This window comes from Bombyx mori, chromosome 6 (genome assembly GCF_030269925.1).
Source record: "Bombyx mori chromosome 6, ASM3026992v2".
Classification (NCBI taxonomy): domain Eukaryota; kingdom Metazoa; phylum Arthropoda; class Insecta; order Lepidoptera; family Bombycidae; genus Bombyx; species Bombyx mori.
Genome location: NC_085112.1, coordinates 1,741,715 through 1,765,496, shown reverse-complemented (window position 1 = coordinate 1,765,496; position 23,782 = coordinate 1,741,715). Strand labels below are relative to the sequence as shown.

Here is a 23,782-nt window from a genome sequence, read left to right as displayed (position 1 = left end):
CAAACAGAGCCCCAGCGCTATAAGTACGCAGCGCTCTGTCGCGGCGTTAGGACGCTTTGACGTCAGGCGTTGTAATTTTTTACAAATTTTATTTTAGCGTCCGAGTGAATGTGTATTAAAATACTAGATAATGCCCGAAAAAATTATATAAATAATTAGAAAATACCCATGCTTATACAATGCCACATCTGAATCACTCGATTTCTTAATACTTTTAAATTTTCACTGCTATCGAAAGGCACTATGATTTGGCGAATGCGTTGCGTCAAGGAGCGTTAGACTCATCTAGTCAATTTGAAGAGCGCGACGTTAAGTACGCGGCGCGAAGTACGCGTTCTGTTTGACGAAGGCTTTAACTGGAAAACATGAAAAGATTGCTCTTAGAAGATGACAAGGTGCAATAGTAACACAGAGTGGTTGAGTTCGCTTACACGTATCATCTGATTTTAACTAATCTATCATTAGGGCAAATAAATATGAGATAATATTATTTGTCAAGTCCTCCTGTGACTACGGATTATTTAGGAATATAAAACTGAACTACATATTTCTAAATGAAATGTTTTCGAAGTTTCCAGCGCTTAATGTCTTTTGATATTCATCAGTTTTCTCATTGAGTGTTATATGAGGCGGTCAGCGCAAAAGTGGCCTAGCCTAGCCCACAATTTTTCATATTCGGATTTATATACTCCAATTTATTCAAAACATAAGAAGTTTTGATGCTAAATTGGCTTATCCTTAGTTTCACCCATAGATAACAGATGCCTTTGTAAACATTATTTTTGCGGGTATTGTTTTTGCAGTGTAAAATTAAAATGAAATCTCATGTCTCCATATTAACTATTATGCTTAGGCCACCTTTGCACTGACGGCCTCACATATACATCGGAAAAGCTGTATGAATACTGTAGCCCGGTCGGATTCTCGCCGAACCCGTCGCTTGCGACGAAGGGCTCGATGAGTAAATTAACCCTCAGACACAGCCCACTGAGTTTCTCGCCGGATCTTCTCAGTGGGTCGCGTTTCCGATCCGGTGGTAGATTCTGCGAAGCACGGCTCTTGCTAGGGTTCGTGTTAGCAACGTCGTCAGGTTTGAGCCCTGTGAGCTCACCTACTAGTTAAGGTTACGCTGATATAACCCCTCAAGGCTCTCAGCTTAGGCAGGAAAAAAAATTATGAACATTGTAGCGGGCTTAGTTTAGATCAGTCTGTGTCGAGTCGTCGCCCAATAAACAGGTTGCAAACTGTCGGGTCTTGTTAATAATTAACACCCTACATAATATCACACACGCTCTATACATAAGCACAGACTCAACAAACACAGTAGCATACATGTATTTAAGCATTACATACAATTTACTCGTCAAAAGTAATATAATATCGTAAATCGTAGCGTGCATTTTAATTGCCTTTCTCAACTGTAAACAAAAATTGATAACCAACATTCACTGCCACGTGATCCTGTGCCCTGTAGCCGATATCTATAGCTGATGTACATTTATTAGTAACACAGAGATCGACGTAAGATGATCGTAAAGTGTTAAAAAACCTATAAATAAACAGAAATGATCAACGAGAAAACTTCCATTGAAAGGATACAGTAACATTTAAAAAACAAAACTGAATTATACATAGTTTTTTAATTTTATTGCTTAGGTGTGTGGACGAGCTCACAGCCCACCTGGTGTTGAGTGGTTACTGGAGCCTATAGACATTTACAACGTAAATGCGCCACCCACCTTGAGATACAAGTTCTAAAGTCTCAGTATAGTTACAACGGCTGGCCCACCCTTCGAACCGAAACGCATTACTGCTTCACGGCAGAAATAGGCAGGGTGGTGGTACATACCCGTGCGGACTAACAAGAGGTCCTACCACCAGTAAAATTATTATAGAAGTAGAAGTAGATTATAGAAGTATAATAAATAGTAGTTGACAACAGAACCCTAATAATGTACAAACGACTACCGGGCGACCACTAGGAAAAATAAATACGACACGTGACAATATAAAAGGCAAAAAGTCGGTTACAAACAAAGTCTATACATAAACATACAGGCTAAGCGAAATCTAGAAGCCGCACGACTGCTGCAATTGTTCACGTGGGCTGCGGGCCACGTGTCGTATCGATCGCGATACTGTTCCCGGGAATTACTGCGCTTATTTATCTCGGAACAGCTCTCGGCTCTTGTTCGTGGTAAGGTACTATTGTCGGATTAATCCCGTTCTTAATATGTAGTATGTATGTATGTGTATGTATGTCATATATGCATGTGTGTATATATGTATGTATGTATTTATTTTGCGGTAGGCAGCGGCTTGGCTCTGCCCCTGGCATTGCTGAAGTCCACGGGCGACGGTAACCACTCACCATCAGGTGGGCCGTGCGCTCGTCTGTCTACAAGGGCAATAAAAATAAATAAATAAAAAACTTTTTTTGTGTATCTATTTGTAACTTAATATAAATTTCATTGCACCTACTACTATTCACTCTGCACTACCTTTGGTTGACTGGTAGAGAATGCCTTAGGCATTAAGTCCGCCAATGTTAATTTTACATGAAGTTTAATAAATAAATAAAGCCATAAACGCAGGCAATGTCAGTGTCGTAGGGTATGGAATATATGTAGATGGTATTCTGTTATTTATAGGCACGTTTCTGTAGCGAAATCGTACGTCGTGGTTCTCAATGTATACAGCGGTTTATCTATTGTAATTACGATTTAATTCAATTTTTATTTTTTATAAATATGCCAAGTCATTTCTTTCTTAAAGTCCATTCTCATCTCTATATATAAAAATGAATTGCTGTTCGTTAGTCTCGCTAAAACTCGAGAACGGCTGGACCGATTTGGCTAATTTTGGTCTTGAATTATTCGTGGAAGTCCAGGGAAGGTTTAAAAGGTTAGAAAATATAAAAAAGCTCGGAATTATATAAAAACAAACAATTTTGTTTTTCCTTTGATGTGTCCCCTTGTCTTTTATTTATCGATTGAGGCACTACGAAGTCTGCCGGGTCAGTTAGTTTGAAATATAAATTTTCCCTACCCGTTCGCTGGCAGCCTAATGGGTACGTGAGTTCACGTGCTCAACGTAAGGGAATTTCCTAATACTAGCCCTAGTAAAAGCAGTGGATCGCAGAATACACCACCGGATCGGAATCGCGACTCATTGAGAAGATCCAGCAAGAAACTGGAACAGCGGTTTGAAATAATTTCTCTCACAAAGTTGTGTTACAATAAACCTATAAGTATCACAAATGGTTAATAGCTCTGAAAGATAAAAAAACATTGTACGCTAAATTCTGATTCTTTGTTTTAAAGTCACTCAAAAATATGTAAATGTGTAGTTAATGCGTTGCTTTTATAGGTTTTTGCTCATTACCTTTAAGGCCAACAAATTTAATTAAAAAAAAAACATTAAATTATTCTTTAGTCAGAGGTTACAAATGTTAATCCCCGAAAGTAATATCCAACCTATTTGGCAAAAAGCCCTGGTACGCTCCAATGAAAAGAATGTCAAAATGCCGCAATTTATTTCCCCGGAGGGTAGGATTACAACTTATTGCACGTAGATTAGATTTGCTACCCCCCTATCGTGTCTGAGCGGTGTTAAAGTTACGCATGTCACGATCAGTGCTGTGAAACCAATTTTTATTGTACGTATGGTTCAAACAAAACGGGACGTAATTGCGCAAAACTTCTATTATCCGCCAACAACTTTTGCGAGAGTTGCACTATGGCCTAAAGCTAATCACGAGAAGTCAATATGTGAACTGCTACAGTTAATATCTTAAGCTCTAAAAGGTTTTTTTTTCTAATGGTTTTGAGAGACCATTTCAGCGTAACCTTAACTAGTAGGTGAGCTCACGGGGCTCAAACCTGACGACGTTGCTAACACTAACCCTAGCGACAGCAGTGCTTCGCAGAATCTACCATCGGATCGGAAACGCGACCCACCGAGAAGAAAGGGGTATGGGGAGATGGTCGTTCAAATGTTTGTGTTACAAAGTTCCGAGCTTTTTGTCAAAGTTTAAATCGTCTTAATGATCTCCAACTTTCAGTAGAAAATGGCCCTTCAAGACGACATAGCTCATCAATTTCAAAAGTACCGAGTGAGCCCCAATATGTTTAAAAATCATATCTAGATTCAATTGAGAAACTGCGGGAGTTCATCAGCCCTTCCCACTAAGAAGTAAAATCCACAATTGTGTAACGGAATGCCAAAAGCATTAGCACCCCACCGTTGATTTATCGAAACTATTCACTAGACATGTTCTCAAGTGGCTTTTTGGTCTAGGGTAAGGGAGGTTTGACAAATGACAGCGACAGCTCCTAAGCGATGCGTGGTGTTGATTTACGTTTGAATTTGGTATCTATTTTGGTGGTGTCTTTGAAATAAGTTCACTATATTTAGTTTGTTAAATTCAGTAAGCAAAAGCCACGAGAAATTAGAAAAAACGTATAGGTTGAGTGTTCTCAAAACGGAAAAGTCAAACCAACCCGAAAGCGTAGCTAAAAAGTTATGTATTCTATTAACACGTTGAAGGCCAGACCAGAAACCACATTTAGCCCAGTGGGCCGCGACGGGCACCCTGTGACCACCAATAAGTCGGGTCCAGGGGGGCGCGACAGATACCGCGAGACACCATATGACATCTCTCGAAGAATAAAGCTGCTTTCACACTACGCTATAATATAATAGCACATAGTATATAGCTCATAGCACAACAATATCGTGCTCCATACATTGCTATGGACACGTTCACACTGTACTGTACTATGTATTATTGACTAAGTATACGCTGCTATACTATATGACACTATACTACAGCGTAGTCTGAAAGCAGCTTCACGAGTAGTCACTGTTACCGTAAGAAGTCCATTATTTTTGAGTTATTCTTTGACAATATTTGCAAAAAAAAACACCTCAACGATTTTTGGACGATTCTTGATTGATATGCGGGCCCAGGGGAAAATAAACCGTGGACACATGGTGTCCGACGTAGCATGGACGTAGCATTCAACGTGTTAATTACCTATTACCACTAACCTGCAGAATATTTTTTTTTAAAACTACGATTTTCTTTTTTGCAATATTATGGTTCTTTTCGTTTTCCTAATAAAAAAACATGATCGAATCTTTGATTTCAAGGTCACAAGGTTAACGACGGAACGCGCACTCTAATATGTACTTATTTGATCCAGACCTTAGTTCTAATCTGAGAAAAAAAAAACCTTATTGAACATCATAGATTGTCTTTCAATTAAATATTAAAAGGTTAGTAAGGTCATACTCGTGATATCTTTGTAGAGCATCCAAAATAGAACACTAAATTTTACTATAGGTACGATGTCTTCACTGTACCTACACAATGGAGGAGTTCACAAAGCGTGCGTAGTCCGGGATTGAACTGCATTATCGATCGATTGGTGTACAATATTTACACGAGAGTAAAGGCCGTCAGACACGGGTGTTATTGTAGTAAGTACGAGTATCTGTACTTACTATAATATTTTATCCTTAACTTACAATATCGCTCGCTACACATTTTGTATGAACTATCATACATGGTTAAGATAATATTATTATATATTTGATAGTTCATACAAAATGTATGTGTGATATTGCATGTTAAGATATAATATTACTAGCGGCCCACTCCGGCTCCGCTCAGATCTTTAACAAAAATTTCAAAGATGTTTGACGTTGTTTTATTTTTTTTAATAAAAGAATACTTATTGCGGCATAGCCGACACTATTTTAAATAATAATGTGTTCTACAAAGTCGTAGTACATTATTTTATTCTATCATCAATAGTTTTCGCAGGGCACGCGATGTAAAGAATATTTTAGGTAATTTTTTTACACCTTGGGTTACATTAATGGAGTTTTAGTAAGGATCCCTAATTTTTTTCAAATAATATTATAGCCTATGTCACTCGGGAATAGTGTAGCTTCCAAATAGTTTCTTAAATAGGTTCAGTAGTTTCGGAGCCAATTCAATACAAACAAACAAACAAATCTTTCCTCTTTATAATATTATTAGTATAGTATTAGTATAGAACTATAGATAGTATATTCGTCGTGTGTGACGCCCTTATGATTGTTTCTGCGCCAATGCGTATTTTACGTGCTGATTTTATTTATGTGCTGACTTTGGTATCCGGAACCAGTAATTGGTTTCGTCGTCTCATTTAAAATTAGTCATTATTAAATACATTATAATAATTAAGTGCTGTTTAAGTAAGCGTTTTTTTTTTGCATTAATTACGTATATTCGTGATTTACGTCTCATGTTAAATAGGTAGGTATTCTTAAGTTTTTCGTGTGAGCGTCATTTTCAGGCTAGAGGATGCGGTATCGAAATCTTCTGCCAGATTATAATTATCTACAAACAATTTCTTGTCAATTGTCCATAGTTTAGAATTCTCAACTTATTCTTCTGTCTTACTTATTGTATTTACTTACTGCGTAGATAGCTGAACAAATTCACAGTCCAACTAGCACACAGCAACTAATCGACACACAGTCTGATTAGCGTATGTTACTATACACGCGATGTTTATTTCCGGTGCTGATTTTTTTTAAATTGCATAATGCAACTTACCTAAAGGGTTTCGTTGATGCTAGATCCATTCTCTTCGGCAGATCGGCACCTAAACATTGCGTCTACTTAATTTTCTTTGAAAGTAACAACCATGATGTTAGACACTGTAGCGAATGACAGTTCCTTCAAGACATGCAATTTTATTACTGATGGTAGGACGTCTTGTAAGTCCGCACCACCACCCTGCCTATTTCTGCCGTGAAGCAGTAATTCGTTTCGGTTTGAAGAATGGGGCAGCTGTTGTACTGAAAAAGTGAAACTTAAAACTCATATTTGAAGATAGGTGGCAGCATTTACGTTGTAGATATATTTGGGTTTCGGTAAACAATTAACACCAGGTGGGCCATGACCTTGTCCATAATGTCAATAACCCATGACTCACAAGACATCCTACCACCAGTAACACCACTTAACCAGATGAGCCGTGTCTACCAATATAAAGCAGTAATTAAAAGGTATTATATATATTTTGCTTTTTTAATAGGGCTACTAGATTTAAAAATGTGGGTATTGCTTATGTAGTTAAAAAAATGACTTACCCGTGAAGAATGGACGTGGGAGGGGGCGGGGTGCGGGGCCCTCTTAATGAGCAGCACCAGCGCCATCTGCCCCCGCCTGACCACAGACAAAACAAAATATAATTACTTTAACAAGATTTAGTGTACAATAGTAGTTACAATTTGGCTTCAATAAAACAATCATGATTTCAAACCGAAACTGTCTCTGTGGTTGTGTTATATTTAATACATAAATATAGTTTATTCTAGATTTGATAAACACACCAGAAACTTTTGGTACTGTTTGTTCCCTACAATATAGTAATTTTTACATTAATAAGCAATATGTAAAAAGTGTCTTATTATATTATTGTGGAGAAAAATTGTGCTTAGTTTACTCTTTTGGTGCATAAAGTTGCCTTATTGTGTCAGGATTATCAAACTGATCAAGTAAAAATTCTGGAGACATAGATAGAGTCTCCCAAGTTTTTACAAACTAACTCAATGATGAGAGAAAAACTTTAATAAGGAATGGATTGTATAAAATTTATAAAGTAATGTATTATGTAATTAATGGTAGTAGGGCATATTATTATGTGGCACAGATAGGTATCACCCATCATCTTCCTTGGTATCTATATCATCGGTAAACACTTGATCCCTTGTACCATCAAACCTTCCTGGCAATGATAGAACTTGGATCTAAAGCAAGTAAGGATGGGAAACAGTGGTATTCATGTTATCGACATTTATTGAGAAGAAAATGATTCATTTAAAAAAATACCACTTATCACAAAACATAATTTTCTAATGAAGATTTATGAATAAAGGTTACATATTAAATGTATTATCTGTTTGTAAAGAAATTACTAAAAAGGTGATGACAAGTGTTCTGGTTTAATTTAGGATCCCAATCCTACTTTTATGCATATTTTTAATACTATATAATAGTTAATAATAGTTATAAATATTATAATAATAGTGAATAACGTTAGTCAATAATAACAAAACAAATTTTAAAAAGAAAAACAATTTACAAACAGAGTAGAAAACTGTACCTAATAATACTTCAATATACCTTATGTAGATGTGATTTAGAAGTTTTTTTGTTTAAGCTAAACAATAACTATTTGAGAGACGATTAAAATAATAATGTAATGTATATTTATGGACTGTGTTACATGTAAAACCCAGGGTATTAATGTTTCTTAACAGGAATAGACAGAATAATAGGACATACAGGATGTGGAAGTAACACAATACACCTTTCTAATCATTATTAACACTCAAATAGCTCATCAAAAGCTTTTGGGGGTAGAAAATAAAAAGGATCGTCTGACAATTTTTTTCTTGCCTATTTTGGCATAAACTGCATTATCATGCAAACTGATTTATTATCTAATAATTTCTATTAGAAAATCTATGTATGTGAAATAGTTTACCTAATAATTGTATTAGTACTTTTTTTGACAAACATTTTAACAAGATTTATTTGTGCTGTGTATTGATTTGTGTGTTTTGGTATGTTCTAAATTATCTAACACATACATAAAATGTTTCTCAATTAATTTATAATTATTATTCATAAATATGAAAGGTTTTTCCAGTAAAAAGTTTATCTACCGATTTATTTTCTCAATGCAGGTACGAAATTAGCGAGCTTCAATTACGCGTCTTTATACGAAAAAAAATGTTGATGAATTTTAAATTATACAATTTTGTGGTTGTTGTTAGTTTCAATGAATCCAGTAAATGCACAGAACGAAAAAAAAAAGGATATTAAATTAAAATTCATAGGCCTCGTTGGCTTTCTGAATTTGTTTTTTTAATTGTTTAATCGGTTAATACTGTGACTTGATTTTTAATCTTGCTGAAAAATTTACTCACCATTTTCATAAAAAAATGTTTTGGCTGCACTATTAGAACGTTCAACAAAATACCATAACAAAAACTATCATCTACGGCCGCCGTTAACTTTTTTTAACAATTTTCAATACTAGAGTTGAGTAGCCACAGGAACTAAATATCAAATCGGTTTCAGCGAGTTGAGTGACAGCTGAATCGATTTCAATTGGTTGGCCACAAAAGAAAGCTGTCCTCGATACAAAGCGATGAAGTTCTTAAAATCACGTGCAGTGTCTTTTTTAAGTGAATACCTGAAATATAACTCTCTATTGAAGTCCAACAACAATCTAAAAGCAGCAACCTTTATACACCCACTGCTGAATACACCTGAACTCTCTTCGAGTAAGCTGCGGGTAGTGCCAATTTAATAATAAGCCTTCTGCAATGGACAAAGAGCGGACTGGATATTTAGAGCAGTATTTTTTATCAGTTTTTATATTTTTGGCCCATTTATTATGATATGTTGAAATATGTGAGATCAAAGTCAAGACTGGTCATACAAGCAAGAATTTTTTTTCCCTGCCATTGCTAGTAATATCAAGGGGCTATTTTATGCTCAAGGAACTCAGTCTGAGAAACTTCTGCTAACATCTACCCTGGCAACAGCAGTGCGTCGCTGAATTTATCACCGGAACTGAGAAGATCCATCGAGAAACTCAGTGGGTTGTGTCTGTGGGCTATTTTTTACGTCGGTGAGCGGTGCTTGGAATGCTTAAAAGCACTGATATCAGATCGGGAGGATACGAAATGACTTGACGAGTTTTCAAGCAAGTGTAGGATACTTGTGCTATTTGAGAAAATCAAATAGTTTAGTAATAGGAGTGTAGAATGTCATCCCACTGGTTTTAAGCCATATACTTGAACTGCAATTGTACTTTGATAAATTACTCTTCCCTTGAGAATTCTTGTCAAATGATAGATCAGAAACTCAGTGTATTTGTCTGTTTTTCATTAATAAACCTAAAACGTAAATCTCGTAAACGTAAACTCACATTGTACTTGAGTGTTGAATTTCTCTCATTATCAATCACTATCACGTTTTAGGTTTATTACATTAAGAATACAAAAGTAATGTAGAGATATGAATAATCAAAAACAAAAATAGAAGTTGCCAGTTTATTTATATTTTGAAAATTTTACCTATTTGGCAATAATCACAGATGAATGTCAAAAAGATAAATAAGATTTCTTTTTATTTTTAAATGCTATAAAATAATTATATCTCAGCTTTCGGCTTAGTTTAAGTTAAACGAAGGTATATATGCAACGAATAATAGACATTAAACAAATATCCGCTTAAAACCTACATTTGTTTTAATTCACAACTCGTGATGTAAGACGTTCCATGACTTCCATGTCTATCCAAAATCAGTTGTTTTCGATCATTCTGCGGCAGCTTTATGTGTTAGACGATGCTTTTAGATATTTATTAAGAGGTATTAATACGTTGTTTGAAACATTTCGATTCCAGATGCTAAGGTTCAGCGGATCAATATCTTGGAGGTTAGGTATCAGGGCAATCATAAGAAAGCAGTCGACTACGAACGCTGCCGCCGTAAAAACTGACAAAATCGAGGACACTAAGAATGTTCAAGGAAAAATACCCATTGCGGAAACGTTTAAGGATACTTCAGGTAGATTTTTCATTTAATACATTATCTTTGATTGATTTTGCTAGATGTAAAAAATGTCAGAATTTTATATAGATTCAAGAAATATGCATGTTTCAAGAAGTAATTTACTATAAAAAAAATCTTAATTTGTTTATTAAATTAAGAACTTATGACATTTTTATTAGTATTCTTGTTGACTAGATGACTATTTTTTGTTAAGTTATCACTGGAGCTCATAGACAACACAATGTGAATGAGGCTTGAGACAATTAATGACAGGCTTGAGACAGGTCAATGGTATAATGAAATATATATGTAGTATAAGTAGTGATTAAATTAGAATGTCTATTACAAGAAGTTTAAAAAAAAGTTGTCAAATACAAACTTGTTAGGCCATCAATACAATGGTAACTGTTGTGAGGTCTTAACAAATATCATGTCCATTGTTGAAATTCACCTGAAGACAAGAACAAGGACAATTAATTCCGTTTTTTGTTTGTTAAATATGGATGATTAATTTTAGGCCTCGTAGCCGCTGCATTTGCTCACTTGAACTCTGAAAGTGAAATTACAACAACTAAGAAACCAAGTCCAAAATCAGCTAAGATAAGTCGCCACCAACAGCTCGAGAATCAAATTTCCAAAGCTGCTGATGTGAATTCTCTGCTCCTTGTTGCTGAAAATCCTGTTGTGTCTCGAAGACATGCTTTGAAGGTATGTTTATGGAGATCAAATGCAAAAATTTAGATGACTATTTCCTAAACTTTTCATATTTCATTTTAAAGATAATATATAACAGAACCTGTATAAAATTCTAAAAACAACCCTGTTATTTTATTTTACATGCAGTGAAAATATAAACATAGTGTTTAAGTTACTACTGATGTCTACTTCGTTAGCATTCTAAAGCAAGAAAAACCAATGTAAGCCTAGAAAAGTAATGTTAAGTCGAAAAGCCCAAAATATTACAGGAAAGTTACTTTAGTTAATTCTTTAATGACTGTTAGCGTTTAGTACGCTGTTTTTTACTGCCAATGCTTAATTATCAATATATCAGCTATATAAATTGGCTTTTGACTATACTCTTCAGCTATTAACATTTTTCTGTTTTTTTAGTCAATTAACCTTATCATATCATTATAAATTGTAACAAAAAACAGGCAACTAAGCTAGTGTGTGACAGCCTTGTCTGCGACTTGTCATTAAAATGTTCAAGGCATCAATTTTTTTATACTCTTGTCTAGATGCAAACAAAATGGTAATTATTCAATGTATTTTTTTCTGCTACTACATCTCCACGCATATCTCAAGTCTTTTCAGATTCACATGACCTATCCAGATTTATGATTTGTTCATAATTTTTCCTTAATTAAATATAAAATTTAAAATATTTCAATTGGAATTTTTGTGTTTCAGATGGTTTCTATCTTATCAGAATGGTCGAGCACTAACAAAGTGAATTTGAATGAATTCGAGAAAGACCCACGTTTTTTAAAGCTATGTAGAATTCTGGCTAGGACCTCAACTACTCATGCGATGAGTTCCTTGACAATGGCAGAGGATCTGAGCACAGTTCTAGGAATAACTGGTGATGATGAGGCAGCCCGTCTGATTTCAAATTTGACGCTGTCACAAATGATAAAGGTAGGAATTACTATTTGAAACAGTCATTGTAGAAATATTTTTTGTTTCATGTTGAGCCATGTAAAATTGCGCTTAAGGCCTCCTGCCTGTGAAGAAGATGAGAACTTGTAAAATAAAAATGCTATGAATACGAATTGCTGTCCATATTTACTGCTGGTATTTAGGTGCACGATTACGAAAGTAGCAGCCGTAACAACCACTGTGGTAAGCAAGAAAGTGAAACAGTGTAAACTTTGAAGGTCTTGCAGTACTTGCATACTTTGATGTTAGTAACATCATGGCTGCAATGTTACTAGTCATTACATTATCTAGAAATACTACATACAATATTAAAATGAATTTAACTAGAGGAAGATGAAGATAATCGACATTGCTTTATACTTTTTTAACTATTCAGGTAATGAAGGCATTGCAGCAGAAGGGACGTCGCAGCACACCATTACTGCGTGCTCTTTCTCACAACATAACAAGTCAGGCAGAGGTCATTGATCTCAAGAAATCAGCTGATTTACTATTTTCTATGGCTAGCTTAAACTTTCCTGACCCTCTGCTACTGGACAGGATATGCAAGTAAGTTTTTTATTGCTTACATTGGTTAGACAACCACATGACTCGCTTGGTGCCTGATGGAGCCTATTGAGTATTGTTTCAATGCTCTAGCTGACTGCCCTGAACTGGACATTTTCAAAACTTCTACTAAGAGTATTAGGAGAACATTAGTCAGTTAATGGTTGAATGTAGATATGTGTCGTTTGCGAATGAACGAATCAAACGACCCGGGCCTCAAATTCCGCGCGAACGATAGGGTCACTTCAAAAAATATGAGTCGTTCACTAAATCGACTCGTTTAACACAAAACCTACGAATCAGAAGAAACGAACCATACGACAGTCATTCGGGTCATTTCGGGTTGCCGGGTCTCGACCCGCGCCCGTCTCGCTTAGTCGTTCGTTGTGACATAATGTCGCATAACGCATTTGGATTGTTTTGATCTCACGTAAACAATCGAACTATAACAGTTCCTTTAAGCTGGTATTCAATACTAAACTTTATCCAGCCAGTAACCTGATCATATTATTTAAGTCATAAATTGATGTGATAAAGGGTAACCCAAACGTTCGACTGAACGGGTCGTACGAACCGGATCATTTTGTCAACAGGTCAGTACTGATCTGAATCTCTTAAAATTGAACGAACGACACATATCTAGTTGAATGCAAATTTTTGATTGATTATTTTCTATTTACTACGGTTTTCTGTATTTTTTTTCAAATTGGTGTTATATTTGTTTTTGTTTTACGTTTTGCTTTAATTATTTAATTGTAGGCGAGGCGACGCCACAATCGTTTTTAGTTATTTAAATGCGAAGACATTTAAATGGCGTTTAGTTGTAAGGTTAGATTTTATATAGTTTAAGTTCATTGTTTGTCTCCCAAATAAAAAAAAAATATAAAAAGGAAAAAAAATACAATGGCTTTCAGGTTTTCAGTTATATCATTGTAATTAGAACTTTGAACGCTTCATGGAAGATATGAGCTTATCAGTGTGACCTACCCACATTACTCTTTAATACCAGCAAACTTGATCAAATAGCTTGACAAATGAGTATAGAGCAAGATGTAGAAGTTAATAGCATAACATCAGTTGGACGAAGAACTAGGAGTGGGTAATATCGGTTTTGCCGCGTATCGAATCGTATCTATATATCGAGGATCAATATCGGATATTGAATCTATATATTTTCTGAATCTATATATTGATGGATGCTAGTAGATTTTCTCGATTCATGATATTTGAGATTTGAAACGATACGCTGATATAATATCGTAGTAGATATAGATTTAAGTCAACGTTATACGGTTGGTTTTCTGATATCAATTTATAATATGATCTTAAAGTAATAAAAAGAACATGAAAATAAAAATATCAAAAAAACTTTCCTTCATGCTTTTACCAGGCTTAGGACTGGCTACATTATTTACAGTTTTTAGTATTTTGTGTCTTAATTTAAAATTACAAAATATACCAAAAGAGTGTAGATTTCAAAAGTTTAATACAAACACAAGAAATAAACTCAATTATTTGGATTCAACTAAAAATAGAAAAATGTGTACTTTAAAAATCAAACACAAAAAACTTTTAAGTATTTATAAACACTTGTCCAAAAATTCTAGTTCAAGGTCAAAGCGCGTGAAATCAAATTCAACGATGCAAATAGGCTATACTGCATTCAAGTTAGGGTCGAAAGTTGAAACTTCTTTCCTAAATTGTATCCTGCTGATACGCTAAGAATAATCTACAGACATATGGACTTAAATATAAGGTTTACAATTGTATGGATAATGCCTGTTTCTGTTTCATTCATCACATGATATCCCTATCGTGCGCTCACTCACTCTGGCCGATTCGATACGAACCAAACGAATATTGCTGATATTAACGAATCGGTACGATATGCCGATGCGCATCACATCGAGCAATATCGTGTATCGGCTGATATCGATATATAGATTTCGTGCGGGGCGATATCGGATTCAACGATATTGCTGCTATATATAGATATTGAATCTATATACGATTTATATCACCCACTCCTACTAAGAACTGGTCTGGCTATCTAAGCTAATTCCAATTTGTTTGATCTGATTGAGTAGTGAAATAATTTCGAGGAGTGAAAGGCTATTTGGTTTATGCGACATTTTTGCAAGTTTACAGGAGAGCCATTCAAAGTTTAACTTTGGAAAAAATAAAAAAAACAAAAACTTCTTCACATATTTGAATGGAGTAAACTTAATTGAAGCTCAATTAAAAACACCGAACTGTTGATGGTAATACCAAACAAGCGCGTCTTTAATTACAAAGATAAACGTTGTGTATTAAAATGAAATGTCCCTTAAACCAATCTTTCGCCCTCTTGATATAGTACATAAGTAGTATTTTATAAAGTCTAGTCTCAAACAATTTTTGGTCGGAAAATGACTATATGTGATTAAAAATGAAGTAAAATAAGAAAAAATGTTTTCATTACTAAATAAAAATAAGCAGGACATAACGATTAGCCACATGTGACGTCATCGTGGGTTGAGTCTAGTTAGTGTAAATTTAATGAGTTTGGATATTAATTTATATGTGAAATTGTATTTGTAGGTAATCTCATTAGTAGTAAACTGTTGGGACGATTTGAGAATTTTTCAAATATCAAAACTTTCCAAATGGTACCAATGAGGGTGTTATGCAAAAAAATTTACAATGGACTCAATAGGTGGTGCTATTATCAGATTGATCGATGCCTGATGAGCTTGGTAAAAATGACTCGCTACTAATGATCAAATAAATTATTGTTGCAAGTAAATTAAGATATCTTAAAATTATTATTTTTTATGTTCTATTCGCTCACTGCATTCATTATGTTCTAGTGACGTAATAGATAGCTTACCGAAGAACGAAGACAAGCCGGCCGTAGTGAATTCGATAATTGTGTCCCTGGGCCTCATGAAGTACAGACACGAGCCGGCGCTGAACGCCATAACGGAGTGGATGATGGACCACAGCAGCGTCTGCCGCTCCAGCGACGTGGCTTCGGCCGTCGTCACGCTGGCCACCTTAAACTACGTGCCGCCCGGATCCGAAGCTCTGTTTGAGGTGATTTTAAAATTTCTAAATCAATGGGTCATTTTTGATATTTCGCAATTTGTGTGATTGCCAGTGGTAGGGGGCTATGTCGGCCCGTACGGATACATCAGTGTGCTTAGTGCGAGTTTTTTTACGTTCTCGATAGCGTAAAAGTTAACTCGAATTTGTATGCATTGGAACAGCGCCCCTAGCGGCCAACGTAGGCAAACATTCCGACTCCATACAACATTAAGTTAACTTTTACGCTATCGAGAACGTTAAAAAACTGGTACTAATCACACTGGCCATTCGTTTATAACTCGCTGCTATACCGTAGGAGCTTTTAGTCTTCTTGAGATACACTTAAAAAGTTACTCACGTAACGTACGTAAGCTAATGGTCGCATTTTGAAACATCGGTATCAACATTTCTAAGTTTTGTTGAAGCTGACACTAGGCCTTAGGCTACCAGCGGATCGGTAGGAAAAGAAACAGGAATGAATAGTAACTTCCAGACCGCTTTGTTACTAATATGTACCTTTCGAATACAGATGGCGCGCTCTCTTAAGGAGGAGGAGGTCGTGAAGCCGTCCACGTGGCTGGACTTGGTCTTCTCGCTCCTCATTCTCGACAAAGCGGATCATCATCACCTGGTATCGACTTTACGACCGGAATTCATCGATAAACTGCTCACGACTGGCGGTGAGCTCAATATTCAGGTTTTATCCGTGTAACGGTAGCCGTGTAAGCAGCCTTGCTATACACATGAGACTTGGACCTCACGTCTCACGGTGGATGGCAGCGGTCGCGCGGTGATGTCCATGGGCTCGATTAAGTGTTTAAAAAATATATATCGAGATAAATTCCTCTAGACATCCCGATCCCTTGTCGCCGGAAGCTGATGATGATAGACGCATATATCCAGCTGACGAGGCAGTCTTCCGTCCGCCTCCCCGACGACGTCCGCGAGGGCGTGCCGCTTGTCTACAACAAGGAGAAGGCGCTCTTCATTCACGCCGTGCTCGAAACATTCAGGAGTCTGGTCTCTTCTACCAACTTCCTAAAGAAGGACTGCAATTCGAACATGGGCTTCTTGTACGGTAAGTGACTTGGTTTTAAACGTTTCCTTAGATCGTTAAGGAATCGTGCGCACACGTGTCTGCCGCATCTAGACTTAAAAAATTACTAACATTCACATCAGTATAACCTCAAATGACATAATGACTCGTAATTAATCAAATCAAATAAAAAAAAAATTATTCAACATAAATGAAAGTACATACTTCTTGAACGCCAAAAAGAACTACCGCTAATTCACAAAAACTAGCCTCCGTCCAGAGAAGACTTGGCAAGCAACTCAGCGGGCATGTCTTTTTTATTTAGATTTTTTTTTTTACATATTATATGCAAGATGACAAAAGCATGTAGACATTTACCAGATGTTTGTTGAAAATAGTGTGCCTAGAAATGTTGGGTAAACTGCAAAATAGGACTCTATCTCTGAAAGATAAATTAGATGTTTCAAAAGAATTTACAGAATGGAAAGAGTCTCTGATAATTGGAGACATGAGTGGATGAATGGTACCGTTTTTAAGATTTTTGAGTTTTTCACATTGAATGAAGGTGTTATGCGCCTATAAACTATATTAGACCTTAAAAATCCGTATTTAAAGGTTATTTTTAGAAATTGCACGTGATGAAGGAAGAAAAAGTACAAGTAACAAAAGTTTGTAGCCCCTTTTCTCAAAATTAACAAATTGTATCATATCCCTTTCATCAACTCATTTTTTCAATTGTCAAAAGATGAGTGAACTGCTAATATAGGTACATGATTTCTTGAATATAAAAGCAAACAAGTGAAGACGTGGGTAGATCCAAAAATAAATGAAGTATATGTTGGTTAAAAGATTTATAGAATGTATTTTTTTAATTCAATAATCCGGCGCCCTCTAATTTGAATACCGCCTGATTAGTGAGGCCACTCTATTCGTTCACAGTTGGCCTGCGAACTTATGCGTGGGCCGTGCTGAACTTTACAAGTAAACCTCTTGTGAGTCCGTGCGGGTAGGTACCACCATCCTATTTCTGCCGTGAAGCAGTAATGCGTTTCGGTTTGAAGGGTGGGGCAGCCGTTGTAACTATACTTGAGACCTTAGAACTTATATCTCAAGGTGGATGGCGCATTTACGTCGTAGATCCAGTAACCACTTAACACCAGGTGGGCTGTGAGCTCGTCCACCCATCTATGCAATAAAATAAAAAATTAATTTCAGATGCGGAATTCGCTGTGGACGCCAAGTGTCACCCCGTGCCTCTGGACAAAGCCGCCGGTGATAAAAGGTAAATAAAAACCGTGTTTGTTGTACATAAAGTACCGACATATAAGGGCATATACCACGTCACCAATTTTGAATTATTTAATTATGTTTTCATAAAAAAAAGCCAACAGTATGTAACAAACTTGATCAAATCAATAGAACACATTGAAATAACGATTTTTTTACAGTACAAACGTACGCAAAAATAATATTTTTATTAATATCATAGGCAAAGGGAAGACGATTGATTACCATTTTAGTTTGTTTTTCTCTTTAATTATTCATAAGCAACTTAATAAATTTTTAGTTTTCTAAGATTTTATATAGCAACTAGCTGTACCCGTCCGCTTCGCTTGGCATTGAAAATTAACATTCTTATTTCTCACCCACACAAAGAATCTCATCATTAACGCCCCCGCAACTGGGGAGTCCAACACTTATATAAATATTAGCCTATCCATTAAGTACATGTATTTATTACATGGATACCAAGTTTCAAGTCAATCGGATGCATGGTTCAGTAATTATAACGGAACATCCGTAAAAACCACTGTAGATTTATATACAAGTATAGATAGAGAAAATGAATCTTAATGTGCCATCTGATAAGGTCGAATTTTGATCGTTGAACGAATTCTTAGTGTTATTAATTTACTTCCAGCGTGTACAGGATAGCAGTGATGGCGTTGGACTACCACGACATGAGCAGAAGGACGATAGCGCCACTGGGCACCAGCGAACTGGGCGCGCGGCTGTTGCGGCTCAAGGTAGGGAGGGGGAGTGTCAGACGCCGGGGGGTTGGGAGGGGGGACTAGCCTATGTGATCTCAGTGGACCACCACCTGTCTATTATAATCGTGAAGGTGTCCTTTCAGAACGTCATGCACGAAAATCTATAGAATTCGTAATGTAAATGTATCGAGTCGTCAATACGAAAACGGATCATTACAATAGATGGTAGCCTTCGAGATTTACATTACCGCATGTCAAAACAATTTTCTTGCTCTCGATTATGAGTATAAATTTTGAGTTTCGAGAACGCTTTTATTTATTGCTTAGATGGATGGTCGAGCTCACGGCCCACCTGGTGTGAAGTGGTTACTGGAGGCCATAGACATCTACAACGTAAATGCGCCACCCACCTTGAGATATAAGTTCTAAGGTCTCAGTATAGTTACAACGGCTGCCCCACCCTTCAGACCGAAACGCATTACTGCTTCACGGCAGAAATAGGCGGGGTGGTGGTACCTACCCGTGCCGACTCACAAGAGGTCCTACCACCAGTAATTACGCAAATTATAATTTTGCTGGTTTGATTTTTATAACATTTGTTAAGTACGTATTGTACGTGACGATTGGATTGCGAAACGAAAGTAAGTAAATTCATTCGTGTTGCTAAAATTAATTCATTTTACGAACGGTAGGGGCGCTATTTAAATCCTATACATTTTTTCTCGATAGCAGTACTAGTATTTTTCGATAGTCATTCGTGCCTCTGCTTTGAAGTGCAGGGCGACGCGACGGTTGTGCAATTGACCTACGACCTCACGCCTCAAGGAGAAGTGACACTCAGCGACCCGACGCTATCGGCTCGCCTCAACCCGCCCCCAACCCTTCCCCACCCGCTGGTCCCTATTGTCTTTGGTTTCAGAGACATTTGTGAATATTATTTGCACGAGTAAATGTTTATTTCTCTCCGCAGGGCTATAGAGTAATACAGATCCATTACACGGACTTCGATCCTAAAGACAAACTGGTGACGAGGGTGCAGTACATAGAGAAATTACTCAAGGAAGCTGTGAATAATAAAAACAATTAGTTTATCTTTATTAAATTTTAAATTGTGTATTTCGCCAGTGCTCTGAAGTCTACAACATGTTTATTATCTTTGTTCAAACCAAACGAATGCAGAGTGGTAATTAGAACTTCATGCTCTTTTTCCATATTAATGACCATTCAGATAAAAATGGCTTTATTTATTTATTGTATAAAATAATATTATTACAAAGTCAGCCTTAAAAAAATCAACAATTCGTACACTAGATAGTTAGTATTAAAAAAAATAGCCGCGTACAATGTGCACAGAGTATACACGCTATTAAAAAAAATCATGAATGTTGCCAGGTATTAAAAAAAAATTTTGCTAAATTGTGAAGCGTATTCTGTCATATTTTTAAATTAACAGTAATCTGTATAGTTTGTTTTTTTGTGGCACTTTATTGAGTTTTTAGTTTAAATTATCATTCAGATGTAACTGGATTGATTTGTGAATGTTTTGGTGGATTTGTGAATAGAATTTGTGATTTGTAGAACGACAAAACTGAATCGTTGTTTTCGGTCTAGTGATGTAGCGAAGTGTTCACAAACTCTGAGCTGTGCTGAAAATTTTTTGGCACGATAAAATTTAAAAACACTTGGAGCGTTAAGAAAGAACTGTTTTTAATATACAGTCTAATATCAATCGTTTTTGTTTTCGAAAATTATTTTTTCAATACTGGTGGTGTCTACCGCTACTATTGATAACGCAAATCATAACGGTAAATCAACCCGATAATGGTTACGCCATGTAAAACTTTTATTAGACTTCAAATAAGTTTTTATTTTTTATTCCTTAGATGGCTGGACGAGGTCACAGCCCACTTGATGTGGTCACATGCCCACATGAGTTCTAAGGTCTCAGTTTTTTTCAGTACAACGGCTGCCCCATCCTTCAAACCGAAACGCATTACTGCTTCACGACAGAAATAGGCAGGGCGGTGGTACCTACTCGAGCGCTATGACATGTCCTTCTTCAAACGAGGCTTGTGGGGAGTACTAAACGGTAGGCAGCGGCTTGGCTCTGCCCCTGGTGTTGCTGACGTCCATGAGCGACGGTAACTACTCACCATCAGGTGGGCTGTATGCTCGTCTGCTTGTACGGCAAAAAAAACCTACCCGCGCGGGCTCACAAGACGTTCTAGATTTTTCCAAAAATATAGAAACAACTTATCTGTTGTACCGATTCAAAGGTCTTCCTCTGGTCGTTTATTATCGTCTGCATTACATGTCCTTGAATGTGTTAAATATAAAGAACAATAAAAATTTCATTGGAACTAATTAAAAACGAAACTTCAGTGTACAACAAATTCAATACCAGCTGACTTGACAGTCTCGCTTGGGCGAGTGCGGTTATTGACCCCAAGATTTGTATGCTTTATATTGCGCGGACCTGGCATTAATAAAGCTACGAGTTTTGATTGGCTTGGCAAATGAATATATCTGTGGTGCAGTAATTAGCTCCCGACACTTGCGCGGAGGGTCGTGGGTTCGTTTCCCACATCGGACAAATATTCGTGTTATGAACAGGTTTGTTTACACACAGGCAACACAGGTAAACACACAGACACACAGGTAAACACACAGACACATAGGTAAACACGCAGACAAAGAGTCTGTGCGTTTACTATGTATACATGTATATATTTAAACGTATATAAGTATGTATGTCACTCAAAGGTACCCATAACACAGGGCATCCTAAATTGGTACCGGATGACCTAGCGTGATGTGTTGACAGTTTTATATATTTTTTTATAGCTCCCATCACGCTTCAAACACTTTTGTAAATCACTGATTTATTAGTCGCGTATATTCAATACAAACGGACTCCCTCTAATTCCGGGGCAAATTAAAAGGCTAAATATTTTTCCTATAAATTAATTATTTAATACTAGGATTCATTCCGGTGGTAGGCGCTCATCGAAATCCTTCGCGATTTTTTTTTTGTTTTTTTTTGTTGCCCTTGTAGGCAAACGAGCTTACGGCCTACCTGATGGTGAGTGGTTACTGTCACCCATGGACTTCAGCAATGCCAGGGGCAGAGCCAAGCCGCTGCCTACCGCTTAATACTCTCCACAAGCCTCGTTTGAAGAAGGACATGTCATAGCGCTCGGGAAACACCGTGGAGGGGAGCTCATTGGATGAACTCTACTCCGGTGGTGGGCGATGAGATGGTAAAAACGAGATGCCGGTATCATCTCGAACAATTCCTCAGAGCACTCCCCATGGAACATACATAAGTCGATATCTCGATTGTATTCGTTCAACGATTATTATATCCTGGGAACTGTGTGTTTGTTTATTGGTAAATATATACCGCAAGACCGGTTAAACGTCATCATCATCATTATCCTGGCCTTCTCCCAGTCACTTGGGGTCGGCACCATATGTTTTCTCCTTCCACACTCCTCTATCATAATATACAATTTCTTCGCTCACTCCCATCTTACCCATATCGTCTTTCACGCAATCCATCCATTTCTTCTTAGGTCTATTTCTTCCTCTAAAGCCTTCCACATTCATAGTTAAAACTCTCTTAACAACACCGGTTAAACATGTTAAATTATATAGATTGCAATATGCCTAATTGAACCTCTTCAAGGTGGGTATTCCAGTAGGGGCAATTGCTTATGTTATCTGCAAATATTTACCAAGCGAGTACTTACATTTTGGAACATAAAATACACATTATTAGTTTAAGAATAAAGCTTATTATCGCGTATTAGTATTAGCTATAGAAATAAATCGTTGTCTATACTAATGTCGATATGACGTCAAAAAACCAATGGCTCGGCAGAGTTCAGACGTATCGAATGACACTTTTTTGTTTAAATACGAATAGTTATGAGAAATTCGATAAACATACCTACCTGTATACTGAGAATCACGGTTTTCACATTTTCCCGTTATTGGGTTAAAAACTACGGGCTGGCAACCTCTAGCAGTGACCGTTTTGAATAACATGACGGTTATGCTGAAGTAAAATTCAAGGTTTGACATTATTAAACACTAGCGACCCGCCCTCGCTTCGCTTCGGAAACATTAAAACACACAAACCAAAAAAATAAAATAAAAAAAATTAAAAAAAAGTAGCCTATGTTCATCAGGGACAATGTCGGCTTCTAATGGAAAAAGAGTTTTTCAAATCGGTCCAGTAGTTTCGGAGCCTATTCGAAACAAACAAACAAACAAATCTTTCCTCTTTATAATATTAAGTATAGATTTTTATTGCCTATGAAATCTCCTTGAAGTGAGAAGACGCTCGCGGTCTTCAGCAAAGAGTTACACAGTCAAGCCGATTCCTACTGATATAATATATCCTTATTTGCTTTTGTATTAATGAACTTGCTACCTTCAATATATCATGTAATAGTTTTTGTTGTAAGCCGAAGTCGAAGTAAACCTTAATAACGTTGGCAACATCTAGGTGTGTATCGACTTTTTGGCAGAAATATTAAAAGGGAGTTTATAGTGAATTGTTAAGTTAGTGTTCCGTAATGTTCAAATGTTTAATAATGGTGATTAACTTTTTACTATTTATGGGAGAACTCGAGCTGGGAGAAATTAGTGGAAGTTGCTTTGCGAGTAAGGAAATTCCTGCTAAAAGGTCGAAGAACTAATAACCGTAAAACAAACTATGAAAACAAAAACGTTTTACTATATATGTCTTGTACAGTGTTGTTAATATTATTTTTAAATAAATTCATTTGTATGTACTGATTATTGTGGGTTTTTTTTTTACATTTATAATGTCTTTTCAGACTATG

General features: G+C 36.5%; 1 protein-coding gene and 1 long non-coding RNA gene across 2 annotated transcripts; one reads left to right on the top strand and one right to left on the bottom strand.

The window, feature by feature from the left end:
- Positions 1 to 6,606: 6,606 nt before the first annotated feature.
- LOC134199022 (uncharacterized) lies at positions 6,607 to 9,320 on the bottom strand. The gene is made up of 3 exons (XR_009973337.1): positions 8,995 to 9,320; positions 7,150 to 7,225; positions 6,607 to 6,659 (listed from the first exon to the last, which is right to left on the bottom strand). It is a non-coding gene; the product is annotated as an uncharacterized LOC134199022 (long non-coding RNA).
- An 800-nt stretch (positions 9,321 to 10,120) lies between these two features.
- On the top strand, positions 10,121 to 23,738 carry LOC101740185 (FAST kinase domain-containing protein 4). The gene is made up of 11 exons (XM_004925215.5): positions 10,121 to 10,267; positions 10,484 to 10,646; positions 11,149 to 11,339; positions 12,042 to 12,269; positions 12,667 to 12,839; positions 15,686 to 15,911; positions 16,432 to 16,582; positions 16,753 to 16,980; positions 18,154 to 18,220; positions 18,860 to 18,965; positions 19,900 to 23,738. The coding sequence occupies exons 2-11, from the start codon at positions 10,484 to 10,486 to the stop codon at positions 20,014 to 20,016; spliced, it is 1,650 nt and encodes a 549-aa protein (XP_004925272.1). The 5' UTR covers positions 10,121 to 10,267; the 3' UTR covers positions 20,017 to 23,738.
- The last annotated feature ends 44 nt before the right edge of the window (positions 23,739 to 23,782 follow it).